This window comes from Pogona vitticeps, chromosome 3, assembly GCF_051106095.1.
Source record: "Pogona vitticeps strain Pit_001003342236 chromosome 3, PviZW2.1, whole genome shotgun sequence".
NCBI classification, from domain to species: Eukaryota; Metazoa; Chordata; class Lepidosauria; order Squamata; family Agamidae; genus Pogona; species Pogona vitticeps.
The window spans coordinates 22,884,797-22,909,226 of NC_135785.1; the positions used below are offsets into that span (position 1 = coordinate 22,884,797).

At 41.6% G+C, this 24,430-nt stretch overlaps 1 protein-coding gene and 1 pseudogene across 1 annotated transcript in view; one reads left to right on the forward strand and one right to left on the reverse strand.

Annotated features, from left to right (window-relative positions):
- Positions 1 to 6,215: 6,215 nt before the first annotated feature.
- Positions 6,216 to 24,430, forward strand: part of KPNA4 (karyopherin subunit alpha 4) — a 42,827-nt gene continuing 24,612 nt past the window's right edge. Inside the window, exons 1-2 of the mRNA XM_020791762.3 lie at positions 6,216 to 6,693; positions 21,268 to 21,312. Of these exons, the coding sequence (XP_020647421.1) occupies positions 6,625 to 6,693; positions 21,268 to 21,312 (114 nt within the window). The 5' untranslated portion in view covers positions 6,216 to 6,624. The remainder of the gene's footprint in view (positions 6,694 to 21,267; positions 21,313 to 24,430) is intronic.
- Positions 23,266 to 23,371, reverse strand: LOC140706224 (U2 spliceosomal RNA; annotated as a pseudogene).

Below are 24,430 nucleotides of genomic sequence, written 5' to 3' on the forward strand. Positions count from 1 at the left end.
TTCCTATGAGAGCGGTTCGTAAGTCGAGACCCCACTGTAACTCATTAAAACAAAAGTATTTTAGCAGGATCCCTAGCTTCTGGTTAAATAAGTATTTATTTGTTAATCTCAAATGTTTGTAGTTTTCAGTCAAACAGATTATTAATTGCTATGAGTCAACAGCTGTACTTAGCTTTTCCTTCTTTGACTTTGAAGAGAGTACTGGACTCAGAAAGATACAGAGCATTTTAGTCACATAATTGCCAACATTGAACAGAATGGGAACAACCATAAGGATGTAAATGAAACAAAAGCAATACTGTACAGTATAAGGAAAAAAGGTGTACTTTGATGCCTGAAAGGACACAATTTCTCCCTCCCTTCTGCCCTGGCACCAGAGGTCCAGCAGGGTGCACTCTGACTTCAAGGACAGGATTAACTTGCACCCTCAAAAAGATTTTAAACTGATCTCTAAATTAATTGTACATGTACTTTCTGTATGATTATAAATCTTTTGCAAAATCTTTTGCATAAGATTTTGTATCTTTTTAATTTGCATTTTCTGTCATTTGGTTTTGTTGATTTTGATTCTCTTTGTTACAGTTTTAGAACAATGGTTCTCAATCTTTCATATCTTATACAGTGGTGCCTTGCACTACATTAATTCGTTCCAGCGAAATCACTGTAGAACGAAAACGTCGTAATGGGAAAATAAAAAGCCAATTGAAACGCACGGAAACCCCTTCAATGCATTCCAATGGGCTGGAAACTCATCGTCCAGTGAAGATCCTCCATAGGGTGGCCATTTTCGGTGCCTGTGCAGCGAGGAATCCGTCCCAGAAAACAGTGGGGAGCCATTTTATTTATCTGGCAGCCATTTTGAAACTGCCAATCATCTGGAGGAAAATCGTCGTTTTGCGAAGAATTGGTTCCCGAAGCAGGGAACCGATCATCACAAAGTGAAAAAAACAACCATTCAGACCATCGTTTTGCGATCGCAAAAAGATCGTCGTAATGTGGTTTCGTCGTAATGCAGGGCAATCGTAAAGCGAGACACCACTGTATTCAACCTATCTGTAAAAGAACTTGGGCCTCACTATGTTTTTTATATATATATATATTCTCAGAAAATGTTTATGACAACTAGCCGCCCAGAGTGGTCGACCAGACCAGATGGGTGGGATATAAATCCAATCAATCAATCAAACAAACAAATAAATAAACAAACTATTATGAAATTTGTGTCTCTAGACCATTTATCCATGTTGTCTACCTCTAGATGACAACAATCTTTAACAAATTTTAGCATGAATGTTAGCTGTTCTAGAAGTTCCATTCTAGATATGAAAGTACAGTACTCTTATTTAAATAAACAAAGTTGACATGGGCATCAAGATTGATCTAGATTGATATGATATCAAAAATAAACTAAATACATGGGCCTAACTCCAACTGCTAATCTGAATAAGAGTAAATCTATTAGTCAACTGCTGATTGGTAAATTAACACCTATGTAAATCCCACTGATTCAATGGGTTTATTCTGCTAGTAACTGGATTTAACGATAGAAAAAGTTATCTCCCTGTGGTACTGCCTTCTATAAAAATGCTCTTCTCATCAAAAATATACTGACAGAATCTGTTATAGGATTATGTGGGACAAAAAAAATATGAGCAGGAGAGTATAAAGGAGTTCTGCAGAGGAAGCAGGTGGAATAAGGCTGAGAAACCAAGCCCCATACAATTCTGCATTCGCTCCCATGGAGTTTGCAGGATAAAAACATGAAGACCATGGTGAGTGTGGAAGCAATCCTTGTTATTAATGTTACACTTACATTTGCTTACTGATCAGCCTTTCTTTCACTTCTGCCTTACCTTGCATTGATCACAAAAGTGTGACCTCATATGTTGAGTGGCAGCCCATATAAGCAAACAGATTATTTTGAAAATCATACAATCTCTAAAGAAAGTACTGTAAAGATATTGCCTTCACTTAGAAACACTTTCACTGTATACCTATTACTTTTTCTTCTTCCAGCAAACACAAATTCTATAATTTGTAATCCTGTAATTTCTGTCTTAATTATCAAATCCTTGAGAGTGAAAATAAAATCAAAAGTTTTTATATGCTGTGAAATTTATTAAAATTTAGTTACCCTAACAGGGTTTTCAAAGTATTTGAATTCTACAAGGAGTGATTCACCAATGGTGAGTTTCCATAGCTAACTGGTGGTTGCAACCCAAGTCTCTGGAGTCCTACTCCAATGCTCTACAACAGGCTTGTCCAACCTATGGCCCAGGTCGGCTCATAATGTGGCCCAGTGCAATTTTTTTATTTTAAAAGAAATTCCGAAGTTTCAAGTTACACTGCCGGCCTTGCGGCTGGAATGTGGCTGGGGCATGTCACAACGGTGGGGGGGGGAGAGGGAAGGAAGGAGAGGGAGGGGAGGAGAGAAGGAGGCTGCGTGACTGCATTGCACCATCCCCGTCAATAGGTGGACCCCCTCCTGGACCCCCTCCTGGAGTTGAAACTGGCAGCCTCTGCTGTCTGAGATCAAAGCAGCCGGTAAGCATGCTTGGAGCAGGGCTGTGGAGGATGGCAAGGCCCCCCCCCATGCGGCCCAAACCAAATTTTCATCTTCTAATGTGGCCCAGGGAAGGTGAAAGGTTGGACACCTCTGCTCTACAACATAAGACGACAACACAGATGACAATAAGGTATTTCCATAAAAATCCCAAATGTAAACTACCGGTAGTTTATATTACTATATGGATACCAGTTGCAAGGATATGAACCTAATTTTTTAACCTTAAAGATGTGCAGCTTGCTGTCTCCAATGAGCACTGGCCAAATGAAAGCCAGATGTAAGAGCAGGGAAGTAAACTCCTCACACTTATAAACTAGATACCGAAGATCAGATTATATTTTGTATGGCCATAAACATTTCTGGATAAAACTTGCTCCCTGGTCTAAGCATTCAAGGAACACCTTGACAGTTAGATATGAAGAGAAACAAGCCAGGTGACCTCAGCAATTGTCTGCAATACTAGCTCACCTGATCTAATCAACTAGCCTGTCAACAGCTAAAAGAAATAGTACAAACCATTCACGTTTACTTATAAATCTGGCAGCATTAACTGCATGGCCAACATCATATAAAGATTATTTGTGGCAAAACATGACAAATCAGTCAAGAATTGTGAATTATTGTGCTCAGATGCATTATTTGCACATTTATCATCCTGTACTACATGCTAGCTTATGATGGCCAACTGTGCTTCAAATTTGTTTTACTTAAATGTCACATTAAGAAGCTGAATCAGTGGAGCATCAGATGCTGAAGACGCTCCTCATCCAATGTGTCATTTGGTCTAAGACTGACCCTGAGCAAGACTTCCTTGCCTAGGTTTTGCCCCAGACTCCCAAGATCCAAACCTCTTTGGGATGTAAACCCAACTGAGCTCAGCTGGACTTACTTTTAAGGAAATATTTTTACTATTAAAGTCTGCTTATTTACTTCTGTATCCACTTGATCACACTGTAAATAATGTAATTTGGGACTTCACAATCATGCCTTGAAACACTGTTTGGGATCAACTGGCTAGCACCTATGATGACATTACCAAGATATCTGTTAGTTAACACTCCATTTTATCTCCAGAATAGTTTTGTAACCATTTTAAAGATGTATGGAATTTTTAGTACAGTAAGAGAAAACATATATGTAGATATTTTACAGGAAATATTTTTTAAAACAGTAAGCAGACCACCTAATCTACTGAGGATTCCACAATAAAGTAAAGCTCATGTGCTCACTTATAAGATGCATTAGGTTGGCAGGCACAAAGACAGGTTTTTTTTGTAATGGCAATTATGGAATGGATGATATGTGTACTGAACTGCACGTCCTAATTTGATTACAAATTATTTGTGCCCTTAAACTGGAGCTTCTAGTGTTGTCCTAATTTTAAATGTCATCTGATGTTGGTTTGGTTAATTATATTGTAGATTTGGTTTACTGTATTGAAACCTTTTCTTATGCCTATTAGAACAGCCAGTCAGTGCTGTTCTAAGCATGCTACAGTATATGGTCAAGATTAGAAAAAACTAATAAACCATTACCATGTTTCCCCAAAAACAAGACAGGGTCTTATATTAATTTTTGCTCTAAAAATGTATTGGGGCTTATTTTCAGGGGATGTTTTATTTTTTTCATGTACAACAATCTAAATTTATTTAAATACAGTAATGTAATCTTTTTCAGGTTGCTACACAATGGTGGAGGGCAGAGTTTCACTTAACTGGAGCTTATTTTGGGGGTAGGGCTTATATTATGAGCATCCTGAAAAATCATACTAGAGCTTATTTTCAGGTTAGGTCTTATTTTGGGGGAAACAGGGTGCTATGTACTTGATACCTAGGACAACCTGAAAAGGGTTGTCATATCCTGAGAAGGGACATGTCAGGATATCTTCCCCTCATAATTGTTGGTCACTTATTCTTATTTTGACTATTATACTACGTAATCTTTATATTGTCCATTGCTGCCATTTTGATTTTTAGATATGTTGTCCTTTTATATTATATTTATTTATACCTTTGGACTGGGTGGGATTTGGGTGTTTTCTTTATTTCATTCCTGGAAACCGCCCAGAGTAGTGACAAGGCCACTAGATGGTGTGGTATAAAAATATATGAAATAAGTTATACTTGAAGGCATACGATTTTAATTACTTTATTAAACCACTTTGTAGACGTTTTACCTCAATATTCAAGTGTCACATGACTCATTATCTTTGATGCAACAGCGTATAAAAGCTATTTCCCATTTTAACCTTTTTCAGCTGTGCTTTGAGTAGCAAATTATATGACCTGTTATACTAAATAACAAAATTTAGAAGAGCATTGAAGGACAGAGTTCTCTCCAATAATGTAGATGCTGTAGAAAAAATGAACGTCTTTTTTTGCATACGTATGAAAGATGCACCACTGTGATTCTCAACCTGGATTATAGCACATTTCTAGGTAAAAAAGCTATTGTGTTAAGAACAGTCAAATCAAAACAAACTTAGAGAGACCACAATAGGGATTTCAAGATAAGCAAGATATTTCAGGAGTGGTTTTACCAGTTCCACTCCCCCAGTGAGTTACTCTATCCACAGCATTATACTGGGTATCCAGAAAGGAGGCTATAAGCCCTTTAAAAAGGCTAAACAACATGTAAATATTGGTCTGTAGCCAAAGTTCCACAATCTACAAACAGGCAGTATGATAACCCCGCAAATAGCTCTTGTTCATCAGTACAATTTGATTCTGACAGTAAAACAACACAACCCAGTAAAACTGAGATTACTTTACTGCTCTTATTCCTATATAAGAAGGGACACTGTATAGACAGGCTACAGTAGGGAAAAGTTTGGAAAGAACTTCCATGAGGTTATCCCTTGATCCCCATCTGACTCTCAGTGTTGTCATAATATCGATGAGGTACTTCAGATACAAAAGTTCTTTTTGACAGCATTTATTTACTGCAGCTGGAATTGCAATAGCTTACCTGATAACGCAACCCATTCAGTGACAAAAACAAAACAGGCAAACAATAATCTTACAGGAGGCGACAACACCAACACTATATTCAGGTTCTTGAGCGTATATTCCATTATATTATGTGTCACTGTGCTTCGACTACATCTAGATGGGGTTACCCTGTTATCCTTGAAGAAAGACTTTTCAAACCGGAATGTTGATGTGAGAAAGACATTCCGTAGTCGTGAGGAAACGCCTCACAAACGCTCCCCTCACTTCGTTCATTTGTATGACGGAAGACGAACAAACACCTAGGAACAGTGGCCGTGCACTATGGTCGCAAACTCCCTTACTGCACGGGGTCAGACTAAATAGCCTTTCAAGCCTCTCTACAACGCTCATGCCCCCAAAATGGCGGCCAACGCCTTACTAGGATGGCCGGAGGGTGGGGGGGGAGGAGGAGGAAAGAACGTCCCTCTGGTGGCCAGTTGTAAACGCTCCCTGAGCGCGAGCTCCGACGGTTTCCCTAGCCCCACCTTTCCGCGCGCTTACCCTCCTTCCTCCCTTTACGTAGCTACTTCCCTCCTCCTTTTCTCATCCTCCTGCTCCAGTATGTCACGGGCCCACGCCTTTCCATCACTGGGAAACAGCCAATCAGGCAGCACCGCCAGGAGGGTGGGCGGGTGAGCGGCGTAGGCGTGGCCATTGCCGTCTTGTCTGCGAGCGAGGCGGCTGCCTCCTCCCCTATCCCATGCCCGTCCCCTCCCCTCCCTCCCCCGCCTTTCTCTCGCTTGCTCTTCCCTTCGCTACCGGCACATTCCGCCGCCGTGGTGAGGCCTAAGCCAGCGGGAGCGGCTTGAGTAGGCAAGGGAGGCGGGGGGCCGCTCTTTTTATTTGTCAGGTAGTCACCCACCTGGCAAGGCCGGAGCGGACGGTAGCTTTGGGGGCGGGGAGGGGGGGAAGGGAAAAAAAAAGGTAAAGCCCGGCCGCCGCAGTGCTGAGGAAAAGCGAGCGAGTGAGAAGAAGAGGCGTCAGGAGCGCTCGGTGCAGTGGCCCGGCTGGGTCCGGGAGAAAGAGGAGGGAGAAAAAGAGGAGCGACCGTGCTCCCTGCCTCCCGCCATGGCAGACAACGAGAAGCTGGACAACCAACGGCTGAAGAACTTTAAGAACAAAGGCCGCGACTTGGAGGTAGCTTCTTTTGGACGGGCGGCCTGCTTGTCCTGGACCCCGGCAACAGGCCCGCCGTGCCGCGCCAAGGGAGGGGCCGGGTGGCCTGGGAGGTCGAGGATCAGATCGGGCCAGGCCGCGGCCGCCGCGCTCTGTGGCGTCTCTGCTAATCTCTCGCAGCGGGGCCTGCCTTGCCTGCCAGCCAGCCTCGAGGCGAGGCTTGAGCCGGCCCCTCCGCTAGCAGAGAAAGGAGGAGGAGGAGGAGGACAGCACGGAGGGTGGGGTTCGTTCGGTTTCCCTCTCCTCGCGAGGGCCGAACCGCCTCTGAGAGAAGACACGGGTTTGGGAGGGCCGCGGCCTAGGCTGTTTGGTCTCGCAGTGGCGCCACAGCCTTCTTCCCTTTATGCCCCTAACCGGCAAGGATGCCTTACGAAGGGCATCTTGGGAGATTGGGCCTGCTTGGGGATATTATGGAAAAATAGACGACGAAGAGAGAGAAAGAGAGAGAGATTTGGTAGGTTCAGGGTTAGTAAAGCGGGAAAGAAGGCGGCAGCATTTCTGCAACTGATGGAGGAGCTTCTTCCATCCCACCCACTCAGCTGCCTGACATGGAAACTGCCTGTCAGATGACATATTCTTCTTTCTTCTCTCATGTTTTTCCCCCTGTGACATGCATTTTGTCACTAGGAACTAGACTGTCAGCTGCACAGTACCGAAACACCTTTCAGTAGACTACAGTATTTAGTTAAAAACAATAAACAGTGTGCCATAAAAATAAACTATATTCGGTGGTACTAGCATTCTAACTGCATTGGATGTAGCCTATAAAAGCTTACTTTATAATCTTTTAGACTTTAATGCATCACAGAATCTTTAATTATTCCTGCTTCAGGATGAAAACATAATACAGCCATGCTGTGGTTTAAAAAAAAACCCACACCTTCCCAAAGAAGCCTATTTTTTTCAATAAATTGTAGGTAATATTTATACGAAATATGTTGTTAGTCAGTAGTTCTGTTGCAATTCATACTGTTCCCAAAACTATTAATGTGTATTTTTCACAGACATTTTTATTTAAATGCTATGAAAAATTCAGTTAAAGAGCAGTGTTATTTTGAGTTAAGGAAAATATTTCAAAGTGTGATTCATCAGGTTATCACTTTACATCTTTTTATGTTTTTAAAAATTAAAAAAAACGGCTTGCAAATGTCAAGCCTTAGATTTGCATATGTTCAGCAGTGGAAAACGATATGGTTGCTATATTTTGAATAAAATATTTTTAATCATGTGAGATTTTCTCGAAGTCACCTTGAAGTAGCTCATATTTCCATTTAAGTTATATAAGAATAATTATCGATCTTTTCTTTTAACTTGTGCCATCAGACAAATCAAATATTTGTGTGTGCTATTCCAGTTCAAATTAATTAATAGAGTCTATTGCTGGCTACTGTTGGGTAATCTGCTTTTGTCTGAGTTCTAGTGAACCAAGGAGCAACTAGCATTACAGTGCTGGAAGATAGGTTAAGGTACATAGCTGATATAGTTATAGTTTTTTTGTAGTATAGGTTTTCCACAGACTCTTGCTACCAATTTCACCTGTGTTACAGGCTTGCTACTATGAAGCCTGCCTTAGCATAGTTTGTATTACGCAAAATTATGGCCAGTACTCTTTGGCTTTTGCTGTGTGTCCAGGCTGGGAATGTTGTCACAGCACATGCGTGTTGCAATCCTGTGTACACTTCCCTGGAAATATTCAGTGAGGATTACTTTTGAGTAGACATTTATCAGATTCCATTCTTTTTTGCTTTGAGGAGATCTGTAATTTGTAGTTTTATATGCAGTGAAAATTATAATGGGGCAGTGTTTAAGAGCCTTAATTCCATCAAGCCTGTAGTTGGAACGACCTCTTGAAGCCATGCTGAGTGTAGTAATTCCTTCAGCTTTTACACTGTAGAAAGACTTTGGATACTCTGTTGGAAAAAGTTTTCAATTCTTATGCATTACAGTGGACCCTCGACTTACGGAACTAATCCATATTGGAACGGTGGCCGCAGGTCAAAAAGTCCGTAGGTCGAGGGTCCATTTCCCATAGGAAAGCATTGAAAACTCATTAATCCGTAACCATCCAAAGAAAAAATACCCTCGCACACACAAAAAATGCAAAAAGCAGCACCTTGCTCGGACTCCTGGACTCCTGGCCTTGCTCAAACTTCTGGACTTCTGCTGCCACAGCTGCTGGGAGCTGAGCCGCGCCACACTTGGATAGCGGTCTTGGCGGTGGAAGTCCAGGAGTCCGAGCATGGCCAGGATCGCGCAGTGTGGCTCCCAGCGTCGGTGGGGGAATTCCGGGAGTCCGAGCATGGCCGGGATCTCGCAGCGCGGCTCCGAAGCACGATTGTCAGCAGGGGGGCCTCCGAGATGCCTCCCATGGCGCCGGAGAAGTCCTGGAAGGCCTCCAGAGGTCCCCCTCGCCGCTGATACATTCTTTTTTGGATAATTTTGTCAAAGTTGAAAAGGAAGTCTATGCTATAAAACTGGATAGCATGAATATTTTGAAAATTCTTTGGAATAATTTTCTGATTAGGAATATCATGCTTGACACTCTGGTCAGTTCAGACATAATAGGAAGCTATGGTTTTCCTACAGTATGCATAAATCACAGAAAAATTCATGCTTTTCTCAAAAGAGGAAAAAGAAATACTTTTTCTAAACAATTCCTCCTTATGTCTGATTTCAGAGAACTGTGAGTAGTTTATCAAAGAATATTTTCAGATCCTAGTTTGTTCATCAGGTAGAATCGGAACAAGCGAAAGTGTCCTGAATCTCTGATGGTGAATCATAGTGTATGTCAATGTAGTGTATGACAAAGGAGGATAAGTACCAGGAGTTGTGCTGGCAAAATCACACATTGGGAAGCTGGGGATTTCCCTCACATCAGAATTGGTTCACTTAGATATTATTTCCAATAGATTGTAATTTGGTTTATGTTGAATATCATGATATGGACCTTAACTTTTTTGAAGAAAACCTGAAGTAGGAATGATAATTATGTAGGAATAATCAGCAGAAATAAATTTGTCGTGGTGAAAAAAATGATTCTTTTTTCACTAATCTTTATGTTAAATCTCTCTTTCCATAGATTAGGATTATAATATAGCATTGTGTGAGATGTAAGACTGGATATTCGAAAGCATCTGTGAGTTCCACTTCTCTGTTCCTGGAGAAAGTAGGCCCTCTGCCTTACTCCAGAGCTCTCTGAGCAAAGGCATTACCCAGATCTGAGAGAACTGGATCTCTTTGGTCATGTGACTATCCTTGTGACTGTTGGCTTGTACAGTTTCTGGTAGTTGGGTATAATTTGTATTTTCACAATGGTGCATTTCAAACAGATTTAAAAGCATTTTGAGGAGTTTGCAAGAGAGATGTTTATAGAACTGTTTAATTAATTGAGAAATATGTGTTCAAGAAAGTCTTGCAGAGACAACAATTAAGCAATTTTTTGCATGTAATTTTTGAAAAGCACAGCAGAAGATGAGTTTATGCTACAAAATAGTATTAAATATTTCCCATAATTTTGGAGACAGTTTCTCTAAACCAGTCTCTGTTATAATGTTCTTGAGATAGGAACACTAATGAATTGGAAAAGTTGGTGTGCAGCTTAAGCGTTCCTTCCATTTAAGTCAGTGGCAGCGAACCTTTTTGGGCTTGTGTGCCCAAACTGGAAAAAAACCCACAAACGGATGTGCCTTGAGACCCCACTCCAGATCCAGTGCCAGTTGCTCCAGATCCACCTGTGAAGCGCCAGCACCGTGGCTGCAGCCGCCTTCTCAGGTTTGGCTGGGTGGGGGGGAGTAGCGATCTGGCAGCTTATGGCTCGCTTGCCTGCAGAAAGGGCTCTGCGTGCCAGCTGTGACACGTGCCATAGGTTCGCCATTGCTGATGTAACTGAATGCAGAATTCCTTTTGTTATGTAGAAGCACGCATTGGCTGAAATCCAGTAGTATGGATTATGAGCTACCGTATTTGCTCCATAGGACGCACCTCTCCATAAGATGCACCAAATTTTTAGGAGAAGAAACCAGGAAAATAATCTGTTTTCTTCTCCTGAAAATTTGGTGAGACTTATGGAGAGGTCCATCTTATGGAACACACCCTAGGACCCTTTGGAGGCTCACCCTGCCCCCCCCGGGGGCCAGAGGGGGCGAAATTGCCACCTTCCGGGACTCTTCTGAAGCTTCCCAAGCCTCAAAAGAGTCCCAGAAGGTGGTGATTTTGCCCCGTTTGGCCTGGTGGGGGGGCAGGGTGAGCCTCTAAAGAGTCCTAGGGTGTGTTCCAGGACCCTTTAGAGACTCACCCTGCCCCCGGGGGCCAGAGGGGGCGAAACTGCCACCTTCAGGAACTCTTCTGAAGCTTCCCAAGCCTCAAAAGAGTCCCAGAAGGTGGCGATTTCGCCCCCTCTGGCCCGGTGGGAGGGCAGGGTGAGCCTCCAAAGGGTCCTAGGGTCTGTTCCAGGACCCTTGCGAGGCTCCCCCACCCCCCATGGGGCCAGAGGGGGTGAAATCGCCACCTTCTAGGACCTTTTCTGAGGCTTGAAAGGCTCCGAAAAGGTCCTATAATTTTTATTTATTTATTTAATTTATATCCCGCCTATCTGGTTGGATGAGGACCACTCTAAGCGGCTGGTCTTTTTGCCCCCGCTGGCCCCGTAGGGGTCGGGGGAGCCTCGCAAGGGTCCTGGAAGGAAATCGCCAGCTTCTCTCCATAAGACGCACACACTCCCCCTCCCCCACTTTTTTGGGCGGGAAAGTGCGTCTTATGGAGCAAAAAATACGGTCTCAGTACATCATTAATCCCCATGATTTTTCAGAAATTAACAATTTTAGTCACCCCGAAAGGTTCCAAGGCTCCCTTGGAATCTAATCATGGGAAATCTGTTGGAGGCCATGAGATAGGAGAAGTATTTAATTTCTACTAATTGCTGTTGTTGATAAAATATCCCACTGGTGGTGACTTTTGGAAATTTAAGATCTCCCACAGTCTCTGATGGCTTCCTCATAATGAAAGGGATCCCTAGGAATTCTTGGGATACACAGGGGTAGGGGTCAGAAATTTTTAATTTTTCAGAAAATTACTGTGGCTAATGATGTCATCAAACTTCCTTGGTGTAACTTGAACTATTGAATTTTAGCCAGTGGATCTCAGCTATAGTAAAGTCATAAAAATGTTATTCCAGATTTTTTAAGTGTAAGCATATATTATAGCATAACTCTACTCAAAAGATCAACATTTAAAATTAAATATCACAACGTAACTGCTTATGGCACTGTATGTTTCCGATAATTAAACGTGCTGTGGAATTGAGCAAGGTGTTTGCTAGACATAAAAACTTTTAGGGTAGCTGTGTAGATGTCTGCTTTACACTTTATGGAGGTGTGAGTTACAGTTGAAGCTGGATCATATTAAAGATCTAAGACATTTAAAAATATGATACTTGATTTAAAAAACAACAACACTGATTTTTATTCAGTTTGACTAAGCAGCTAGCCCACTTTCTCTACACAGGCAGGTGCAGATGTGAAGATAAAAGATTCCTGGTCATGGAAAGCTAAGATTTCCCAGTGTTCTTGTTCAGATTTCTAGAGTATCTTTTCTTTTTAGACTCGACCATTATGTGGACAAAACAGTGATGGAGAGGTTGGGGCTAGGTACCCAATTTTTGATTTAACGAAGCTGGAGACAAGAATAACTGAAAAGGGTTCCTAATTGTTCTTCATTGGGTGAGGTAGAGGTTGCGCAGAGGTAGGCAGAGTGTGCCCCTGGGCCTCATGCACTTTTGCATAATGTTTTTGTAGCCCCCATTTCTCCTTTAGCTCACCCTTTATAGAAAAAAGATCTCCAGGAAGTGGTGATTCATTCTCTTTTTAAACAAGTCACAGGAATTATCTTCATCATTTAATATCTAAAGCACTTATATTTTGAAAACTGGAAGAGGCCTACTGGTTTTTTTCAGTTTCACTCTTTGCAGTTTAAGTGACCATTGGAACATGGAATGGTCCAACAATTTTCCTTGCATGGAAAATTGGTAACCAAAATTGCCACCCCTATTTTAGATAGAAAATGTCTGAAAAATGGGGATGCATGATCAGACTGGGAACAACACGCTTATAGTTCTCTGTTCAGAGCATTATGATGTTTGAAGACTTTTGATTGACTTCCCTAATGAATTTAGTTGTAGATTCTCCTCCATTGAACTGAATGGACAGAAGCACATATGAAGTTGAAAGTAAGGGCTGCATGAATTTGACAAGGAGCACAAAAGAGAGGTGAATTTTATCAGTGTATGATATGAGATCAACAGCAAGTTGCGATGGATGGAGTCACACTTGCCCAAAAATGCAGGTTCACAGCATTATATTACGAGACAAGTGCCTTGCTAGACGATTACCTCGCAAAACGGTTTATTCGCAAGACGATGAGTTTTTATGATCGCTATATCGCTTCGCAAAACGATTTTCCCTATGGGCGATTTTTGCTGGACAATGTTTCGGTCCATGCTTTGCAAGATAGTTTTTTTTTCAGGACCGTTTTTTGCAAGACGATTTTGGCAGCTGATCCGCGCTTCGCAAAACGGTTTCTCTATGGGCAATTTTCGCAAGACGACTATTTTCCCCATTGGAATGCATTAAATGGATTTCAGTGCATTCCAATGGGGAACCGCATTTCGCAAGACGATGTTTTCTCCAAACAGCGATTTTCGTGGAATAAATTAACATCATCTTGCAAGGCACCACTGTATTTTATATTGATTTGGTTTTACTGCTTTGACCGTAATAAAGTACTGTATTCATTCAGGTTCACAGCTTGATTGGACTCATTCATGGATTCATCAGTGAGTCTGGTTGCCCAGATTTTACTGGTGGTGAGAAGTGTGTTTGCACAGTTAATACTAGTGTGCAGACTGTCTGATCTGGCTGCAGGGACACATGTCTTAGTTGCATTGTACTCCAGTACAATACTGAAGCTCTCTTCCTCCAGTCATTCCACTCAAATTTATATCCAAGCAAATAGGTATCTTGAGTGGATTGTTTGGGGAGAGGTCTCTTAACAACCTACCCAGCGATCCTACCTTAGAAGGTTCCAAGACTACCTCATCTGTATACAGTGGGCCCTCGACTTATGAATGGCCCTAGTTGTGAACATTTCGGAATACGAACCCGATCTCATTGCAAGTATGTGAATGCAGATCGAGTTACGAACCCAAAATGCAGGGAGAAAGGGCAGGAAATTCAAATTTCCTGCCCTTCCTTCCTGCCTTTGGAGCTTTCAAAAGGCTTCCTCCGAAGCCAAAAAGGCAGGGAGAAAGGGCGGGAAGTTCGAATTTCCTGCCCTTCCTCCCTGCCTTTGGAGCTTTGAAACCTCTGAAGCCAAAAAGGCAGGGAGAAAGGGCGGGAAGTTCAAATTACCTGCCCTTCTTTCCTGCCTTTAGAACTTTCAAAAGGCTTCCTCCGATATCGGAGGAAGCCCTTTGAAACCTCCAAAGCCAAAAAGGCAGGGAGAAAGGGCAGGAAGTTCAAACTTCCCGCCCTTTCTCCCCGCCATTTTGGCTTCGGAAGCAAGCCGGGTGGCCGGGGAGAAATCAGCTCCCTCCTTTCACCCGATGCTTAGTCCCCTTCGCGCGGGGCTGAGCTGGGTAGGTTGTTGCTTTTCCATGGGAAGACTTCGGCCGGAACAGATTAATTGGTTTCCAGTGCACTCCTATGGGAAATGCTGGCTCGATTTACAAACTTTCCGATTTACGAACTGACTTCCAGAACGGATTAAGTTCATAAATCGAGGGTTGATTGTACCAAAAGTATATTTGCTTAATATAGTTTCTGTCTCCGAATCTGCTACTTTCCAGTTGTATGATTCTAGTTGTGTCTTTTGGAAAAAACTCATCCTGCTCGAGCGAAGTGCAATCCCAGTATTCTAACATTAGAAAATACAGACAGCATAGGCAGAAGTGAGAGAACATATATGTATCTTTGTCAGTGTGTATTTCAAGGGGAGAGGGATTCATTCCCAAAATTCTTTCAGGTTTGCCCTGTGAGGAAGCCTACCAAGACTGACATTCAACCCAGTAGGCTGGGCAGGTTTCCCAATAATTGATGTCACAAAGCAACATAGCATGCCATGTTGGGTGAAAGGGTAACTAGTTTCTCCTCTGGCATGTCTAATAAAATTTTGTGAAAGAAATTACTGCTTTGTGTGAAATATTTTGCATTCCTTCTCTTGTCTTAGTTCGGTGCACAAATAGTCTGTAGAATACCAGCAACAAAGTTGGAGTCTTTGTTATTGCCCAAGTAAGAGAGGGATTGATATGGTATTAAGTTAGAGTATAGCATACATATGGTTTCAAAACATTAGTGGCTTTCTAATGTATAAAAAGAGGACACAGTACTAGTCCAGTTTCAAGTACTGTATGCATGTGTTTCTTCTATTTGTAACACCTGCATTAGACATTGTAGTGTATACAGTATATGCTAAGCGATGACATCTATGCTTAACCTAGGTTGGTAATTTTTCATAGTTCAACAAGGATTTCTATTGTAACATTTTTCTTCTCAAATTAGAATTGATTTTTTCTGGATAATTGGCTGAAATCCTATTGTACAGTAACACAAATGGCATAATTTACGGAAGTGAATTGCTGTAAATTAAGAAAGCTCCATAGACACTATCTGTTTCATATTCAGTTGCCTGACTTATACTTATAAAGTCAACAGCAATTTCTTAATTCATAGCAATTTGAGTCTGAAACTTATGCTATTTGTGTAACTGTGCAACAGGATTTCAGCCATTGTAGTTAACTAAGGAGAGATTTTCTGTTTCATTTTACACACAAAAGAGTGGAATTTGAGAGAAAATAAGTATTCAGACTTGTACAGTTGATGTAGATTGGGGGTTTCCAGGTGTGATATTCTTCAATAGTTTAGGCTATTGTTGTTGTTAAGTCGTGTCTGACTCTTTGTGACCCTATGGACCAGAGCACGCCAGGCTCTCTTGTCTTCCACTGCCTCCCGGAGTTGTTGGTTGCTTCGATGACAAGCGGCTATAGTTGGGCTATATTGTAGTTTCTATCATATCCAGGCAGTACGTATTATCCATGTTCATACTGTCTGGAGATTATGAGATACGTACGTCAGAGCACTTGGGGGATGTTTTATTGCTAAGTCTGGAGTAGAGTCAGTATGAATGCTATCAAACTGGCTTGTATGGTAGCATCTATTGTTTTATTTCAGTCCAATAACATAGTCTTTGTCTTGCTCAAGGCTCCATTTCATTGTATTCTTAGTTTTTCCTGGCTCCTTGGTTGGAAATGCCTCTAAGATCTAGACACTTATTTTCACTTGCCATAATTTTGCATTCCATTACTGCTTATAACATGCCAGTTAAGATGCTCTACAGTGGTGCCTTGCTTAACGGGCACCCCATTTAACGACGAATCCGCACAGCAACAAATTTTTTGCGATCGTTTTTGCCATCACATTGCGATGTTTCTAATGGGAAAAATCGCTTTGCGATGATCCGTAAGCTGTTTTGCTTACCGATTTTCGCATAACGATGATTTCCCAACAGCTGATCAGCGGTTCCAAAATGGCTGCTGGGTAAAAAAATGGCCACCCGCTGTGTTTTCGCCTGGATTCCTCACTTACCGGGCAGCGAAAATGGCCGCCGTATGGAGGATTTTCGCATAAAGGTGAGTTTTTTGCCTATAGGAACACATTAAACAGGTTTTAATGCATTCCTATGGGCTTTTTTAAGGGGACGTGGTGGCGCTGCGGGCTAAACCGCAGAAGCCTGTGCTGCAGGGTCAGAAGACCAAGCAGTCGTAAGATAGAATCCACGTGACGGAGTGAGCGCCCGTCGCTTGTCCCAGCTCCCGCCAACCTAGCGGTTCGAAAGCATGCAAATGCAAGTAGATTAATAGGGACCACCTCGGTGGGAAGGTAACAGCGTTCCGTGTCTAAGTCGCACTGGCCATGTGACCACGGAAGATTGTCTTTGGACAAACGCTGGCTCTATGGCTTGGAAACGGGGATGAGCACCGCCCCCTAGAGTCGAACACGACTGGACAAAAATTGTCAAGGGGAACCTTTACCTTTACCTTTTATGGGCTTTTTTATTTCGCATAGCGACGAATCCGTATAGCGACGATTTTGGCTGCACAGATTATCGTTGCTATGCGGGGCACCACTGTATTTGAATCTTGCTTTATGTCAGATTCCCCTTTGAAAATGAGAATGGAGTAAATTAGAGGTGCACAAACTGCTCCCTTGATATTGCACAAGTCAAAACTGCATTCTGTATGCTGTTACTTGATAGGAGGAGGCAGTTCGAACAAAAAGTTACAATTTTTGAATGAGATCTCAAATTTAAACCGTACTTGACTGAGTGGTTGTAGACAATATGAGCTTGCTTTATCTGTGCCAAATATAGAGAAGGTTGTAGAAGTACCGTATTTTTCACTCCATAAGACGCACCTTTCAATAAGACGCACCAATTTTTTAGGAGAAGAAAACAGGAAAATATAATCTATTTTCTTCACTCCATAAGACGCACAGACTCTCCACCCCCCTGTTTTGTGGGAAAAAAGTGTGTCTTATGGTGCGAAAAATACGGTACTTTTAAAGTTCTTATTTCTCTTGTAAATAAATAGAGAATTTGCCCAAAACAGCCAGTTGCTTGTGTTTAGGTGAGATATAATGAACTTATGAAAAATGGAGTTAGGTTCTGGGATTTTCCATCGCTTGATGACATTTGTGAATTGAAGTGAGCACAAGAGAGGATCCTGCTTACTACAGTGGGGTCTCGACTTACGAACTTAATCCGTATTGGAAGGCAGTTCTCAGGTCGAAAAGTTCTTAAGTTGAATCTGCATTTTCCATAGGAATGCATTGAAAATCATTTAATCCGTACAGTGGGGTCTTGACTTGAGGACTTAATCCGTATTGGAAGGCGGTTCTCAAGTCAGAAAGTCTGTAAGTCAAGTCTCCATTGACCTACAGTGCATTGAAAACCGATTAATCCCATAAGAGGCCGTTTTTGTTCCATTTTGGTTTTTTTCTGGTCTGTAAATCAAATCTCAGTCTGCAAGTCAAACCTAAATTTTGCGGCCAGAGAAGTCTGTAACTCAAAAAGTCTGTAAGTCAAGCCGTCTGTAAGTCAAGGGTCCACTGTATCTGCTCTTTTCGTCCATAGAAACTAATGGGAAGCTGCTATTCCGCCTTCTGCCACTAGAGGGGGATAATTTTTTTCTTTTTTCCTTTTAACCTAGGATGACTTAGCTTTTAAAAAAAGGAAAAAAGAGTTCGTAACTCGAATCTAAATTCGTAAGTCGAGTCCCTGTATTCCTATGAGAGCGGTTCGTAAGTCGAAACGTTCGTATGTCGAGCCGTTTGTAAGTCGAGACCCCACTGTATCTTGACTGCTGACATTGGTGTCATCAGCATTTTGGCTGACTTGTTATATAAAGCTTGCCATTCTTTTTCTTGCTGACAACATGACACTGTGGCACAATATTGCAAGGCAATGTTGGACCATTTCCTGACATTTAGAATCATGAACACAGAAGCAATACCCTCTATCTGTAAACCAGTTGCTGGTTGGTTTGGTTTTTTGGTAGGATTAAATATAGAAAATTTTTACACTCCACCTTTATTTGCATAGGGTTGAAATGTTAAAATTCACTGGTATTATCATCAAATTTCTAGCCACTTCAGCGTCTAGGTTTTCCAGTATGTTCACATAACATGATGAACTTAACATTTATATAACACTTTAGAGCAGGGGTCTCCAAACTTTTCAGTATGAGGGCCACATTGTATATTTTACACGTTTTCAAGGGCCAAAGAAGGGAAGGGGGATCCAAACGATCCCCACTGCAAAGACAGTTGGGGCAGGTGATCGCTTAGATCAGGCTTCGTTCCCTTCCTATCCCTGCCCAGGCATAGGAAGAGGGGGGGTGGGGGATCACTTGAGTCCACCTTCCCTCCTCTTCCTGTGCCTGGTATGGATAAAAAGGCAAGGCGGGCTGGATGTGGCCCGAGGGCCATAGTTTGGAGAAACCTGATTTAGAGGCTTCAAAGCTTTTTGCATACACTCTTTAGTAATCACTTACTCAGGTCCTCAAGGCCAGTTCCTCATAATCTCAGTATTTCACACATGTTTAGGGTGTAAAGGGGAGCGTTTTGTTTGTTTTCAATATAAGATGATAGCTATTACACTGTGTGCCTTTGGTTTAGACAAGTAAGGAATATTTTGTCGTATGGTAGCGTTTAATTCCGTATTTTGCTCTTTTTGATTAGTTATTTGCTGTAACGCAGAAGTGCCAGTAACTTCTGTGATACAATATGAAGTTGGAATGGGAGAGTACTTTGTGCTTGTGTTGAGAAGGTTTACTAAGACTCAAGGGTCAGTACTTCTGCAGAAGAGGATTTCCTGTAGGTACTGCAAGAGCCTGGATTGAATTAGACAATTCATTCATTAAATCACACTTTCATTCTACATATAACTGTTGAGCCCTGAATTTCAAACTTTAGCACAACAGCCAAAGCCAAAATCTAAATGGCAAAATAGGAATTCTGTAGCACTGTTCTACTACAGTGGTGCCTCGCTTAGCGGTCGCTCCGTTGAGCGATGAAATTGCTTAGCGATGGGGTTTTGGCCATTGCCAGAGCAATTGCTTAGCGATGGTCCCTATGGGAAAAAACCGCTTTGTGATGATCGCGGGGAAGCGATAATGGCAAAGCGATCCTTTCTAAACAGCTGATCGGCGGTTTCAAAATGGCCGCCGGAAAAACAAAATGGCCACCCGCTGTGTGTCCTCGCTTTAGAGGCACCGAAAATGGCCGCCCCATGGAGGATCTTTGCATAAGGTCAGTTTTGAAGCCCATAGGAACACATTAAACACGTTTTAATGCGTTTCTATGGGCTTTTTAAAATCGCTTAGCAACGAAATCCCTTAGCGACGTTTTTTCCTGCACGGATTAACATTGCTAAGCGAGGCACCACTGTATTTTTCAACACAGTGACCCCTGATTTTGTAATGCTGTGGTAACTTAATTTTTGTGTGTGTACCCATGTAAACAGATCTCGTGTATTTGTTCCCACTGAGACAATCTCCAGGTGTGTTAGTTACAGCAGAAACAAATAAAGGTTGTAGCTTAAGTTTTCATAGACTATAGCTCATTTACTAAATTTAAATAATGTACATTAATTAAATGCCTTAAGGGCAGAAGGGCATCCTGATATAATGTATAAATATTCCAGGCTTCATCCACATGATCCCCTTCTAGGTTCTTGAAACAACCATGTCAGGGAAATTTTACTCGTCTGTAACAATAAAAGAAAATGTGTGAGTCTTCAACACCAAAACATGAAGACCTGAAACATGAAATAGATACTAAGAGAACTACTGTACAGATGTGAGCTAGTCTGCAGTACTGTCTTAAAACAGTAAGTCCCAGACTTTCCCTAAGAAGGGATAGGCCTGGGAGGTTTATTTTTCCACAGAGCCTCTAGAAAGCCCTGTATAAGGCTTTCATCTGTGTCGCCTCCAAATTCTACAAACGATTCAGAGAGGGAGAAAGTTCTGTAAGGAAGTGGGGTAAAGGAGTTATCAGAGGGGAAAGCTGAATGATGTGAATGAAGAGGAAGAAAATGGGTTGGATCAGTGGAGAAGAGAGGAAAACATGGGGAGTTTATAGCTTTATAATCCACACAAATTTAATACAGTATAGGCTGATTGAGTACGGCTGATTGAACACAAGCCACAGGAACAGAAAGACCAGAGAGAAGGAAAATACTTTAGCCTAGTCCTCCTTGAAACTGTAGAGACTTTATATGATTTTAACTAGAGATGGGATATTCGTATATGCAGCTAGACTTAACAAAGATCTTGCCCCTGAGGCCAGACCGTTCACTCATGCATCCGGCGGCCTTGCTCATCCTTCCAGTTGCTCCCAGAGCACCGCTCTCTTCCTGTTCGGCTGTGCAGGGAGCTTCATCCTCCCTCCCCCTGCCTGGAGTGGCTAGCTGACCAGGAAGAGAGTGGGGCTCCAGGAGTGATTGGAAGGATGAGTGAAGCTGCCGCTGCTGGATGCATGAGTGGACAGTACGGCCTTAGGCGCCGGATCCTCGCTAAGTCCAGCTATGCTGGGATATTCAAATAGGAATAACCCCATCTCTAATTTTAACATTTGTATCCCTTTTGTCTGTTTATACAGTGTTTCTAGTTAGATTTAAAAGCTATATTTTTAAGTATGCTCGGCTATTGCTTTATGCTCTGTTTTATTAAATTAGGTTGTGTTTAATAGTTTCACATTCAAAATTTCTAAGTCATGATTTATACTTAGACATATTTCTACAGGAGCTGTTTTATTAGTGTGTTAGATAGTCTTTCACTGCTATTCTCCCATGAGCTTGATGCATGCAAATAAAGCAGTTTATAAATATACCTGTAAACAGGAGATTTGTGTTAAGTTCCCAGACAGCTTAGTTTGTCTCAATAAATGTAGGAGCAGACTGTAACTGTCATGCATTTGAATGTTACAGACTATGAGAAGACAAAGAAATGAAGTTGTTGTGGAATTAAGAAAGGTAAGAAGATTTTACTTTCATCACCCATGTTTTTAAATCAACGCTGTGGAGATGTATATATTTGTATTTATATTTATGTTTTAATTGCAACTAATTGTGGCTAAATGACCAAAGTGGTTAAATATATAGCAAACTTAATGAACAAACTTGATAAATTCATGTGTGCTCCTTTTTTTGCTCTCTGTACTTGACTGACTTTGACTGAGTTCATGAGATGGGATTGGACCCACATTGTGTTGCTGTAATTTTGTAAGAACTTTCATCAGTCAGAAGACTTGTTATAGTTCTTTTACACCAGAGGAAATATAGAGAAATCATACAATATGTTTCTCTCCTAAGAATTATTAACTGCCTTGTATGGTCTAGCATGAGCTAGTCTAGTGCAGTGGTTCTTAACGTGGGCGATAATGCCCCCCAGGGGGCAATTTCATTTTTCAGGGGGGCGGTAAAACGAAAAGGGGCGGCGTGGGGGCGCTGGAGCAGAAGGGGGGCGGTAGGGGGGCACTGGAGCAAGCCAAACCTGTGAAGATGGCTGCAGCCTTTTTACAGTGTGCATGAATATATATTTTCCTCCAATCTTAATTTAGTTTCAGAGTTTTCGTCTTGAAATTTTTAGTTCCTGCATTGCAGTTTGTTTTTATGCCCTTTTTATATTTCTTTTTGCGTCTTAAAATTCACTTGCAACTAAATCATTAAATGTTACTTTTTGGGGGCATTTCATTTTCTTGGAATTGAATTTTGTTTTCAGGGGTCATTGGATTTAAGTGTCTTAAATAAATAAACAAACAAACAAATAATAAATAAATAAATAAATAAATAAATAAATAAATAAATAAGATATCAGCGTGGGGAGGGGGGCGATGATAACTTCCTCAATGGCTCAAGGGGGCGTTTCTTTCAAAAAGGTTAAGAACCACTGGTCTAGTGCTGTGTTTGTAATAGTGACCAGCCAAATGCCTCCAGAAGGCATAGCAGTTCTCTGTCCTCTGCACCCCAGTAGAGGTACACTGTTACTGAACCTGAATGTTCCATTTAACTATCACTGCTAATAATCCTTTATTACAGCTTTTGAAAAGTCATATTTAATGATCAGTGACTATTGACATGAAATATTTAAAAATATAATCAAAATGTCAAAATGTTACATTTTACAGTTGTGGCCAAAAATATTGGCACCCTTGCAATTCTGTCAGAAAATGCAATCCTTCCCTCAGAAAATTGTTGCAGTTACAAATGTTTTGATACTCACATGTTCATTTATTTGGTTTGCATTGGAACAACACACACACACACACACACACACACACACACACACACACAGAGAGAGAGAGAGAGAGAGAGAGAGAGAGAGAGAAGAAAAGTCAATTCTGATACAATCCCACATAGAACCCCCCCCCAAAAAAAAACTGGCCAAAATTATTGGCACCTGTTACTTAATATTTGGTAGCACCCCCTTTGGAAAAAATAAGTGAAATCAATGTCTTCCTATAACCATGAATGAGTTTCTTACACCTCTCTACTGGAATTTTGGACCAGTCTTCTTTTACAAACTGCTCCAGGGCCTTCAGATTTGAAGGATGCCCCCTCCCAGCTGCTGTTCTGAGATCTCTCCACAGGTGTTCTGTGGGATTCAGATCTGGACTCATTGCTGGCCATTTCAGAACTCTCCAGAGCTTTGTTTGTAACCACTTCTGAGTGCTTTTTGATGTGTGTTTCGGGTCATTGTCCTGCTGGAAGACCCATGACCTCTGGTGGAGACACAGCTTTTTAACACTGGCCACTACTTTGCATCCCAAAATTCTTTGGTAATCATCAGAATTCATGATACATTCACACAGTCAAGACATCCAGTGCCAGAAGCAGCAAAGCAACCCCAAAACATCTTTGAACCTCCACCATGTTTGACTGTAGGGATTGTGTTCTTTTCTTTGAATGCCTCATTTCTCTTTCTGTAAACAGTGCCATGATGTAAAGTTCTCAAATACAGAACATATCAGACATTACGCTGGTAAGAACAGATACTATGCTTGATCTTAGCCTTAAGAGGCCAAGAAACGCCATGATGTCCTTTACCAAAAAGCTCTACTTTTGTCTCATCTGTCCGCAGTACGTTCTCCCAGCATGATTGTGGTTTTGTCACATAACATCTTGGCATACTCCAGTCTTGCTTTTTATGCCTGTGTTAGCAGTGGTGGCCTCCTGAGTCTCCTTCCATAGCGTCCTTTTTCATTCAGATGGCGACGGATCGTGCGAGCTGACACTGTTGTACCCTGTATCTGCAGATCTGCTTGAATATGTTTGGAATTTAATCTGGTTTTTTTACCCACCATTCAAACAACCCTTCATTTTAATTTTTCATTCATTTTGCTCTTCTGTCCATGTCCAGGGAGGTTAGCTGCAGTGCCATGAGCAGTAAACCTCTTGATGATATTGCGCACAGTGGACACGGGAACATTAAGATCTCTGGAGCTGGACTTGTAGCCTTGAGATTGTCGATTTTTTTCCACAATTTCTTCTCTCGAATCCACAAACTCTTTCCATCTCATTCTTTTCTCCATGCTCAGTGTCACATATAACACAAAGGTTGAGTCAACTTTTCTCCATCTTAACTGGTTGCAAGTGTGATTACTATATTGCCCACACCTCTTACTTGTGACAGGTGTGTCTAAATACAAATTAAAGGAGTATCACATGCTTGACAAGCAAATATTTCTTACAGTTTAGACAGTGTGCCAATAATTTCGGCCAGTGCGATTTGGTTTTCTGTGTGGGGTTGTATCAGATTTGATTTTTCTTCTCTGTTTTTTGGTGTTGTTACCAAAGAAATGAAGACGTGAGTACCAAAACATTTACAACTGCAACAATTTTCTGAGAGAAGGGTTGCGTTTTTTGACAGAATTGCAAGGGTGCCAATATTTTTGGCTGTGACTGTATGTTTCTAAGATGTTGGATAGTACCCTTTGCTTTGACCTTTTTATGTTAACTTCTGTACTTTAAGTCATATTTTGTATTCTGTATTTACATATATGTGATATATTTTAAAATGATTGAGAAGCACAAGTCTTGAAGAGGAATCAGTACTGTCACTCCCCCCCGCCAGTTGGTCACTGTGCCACTT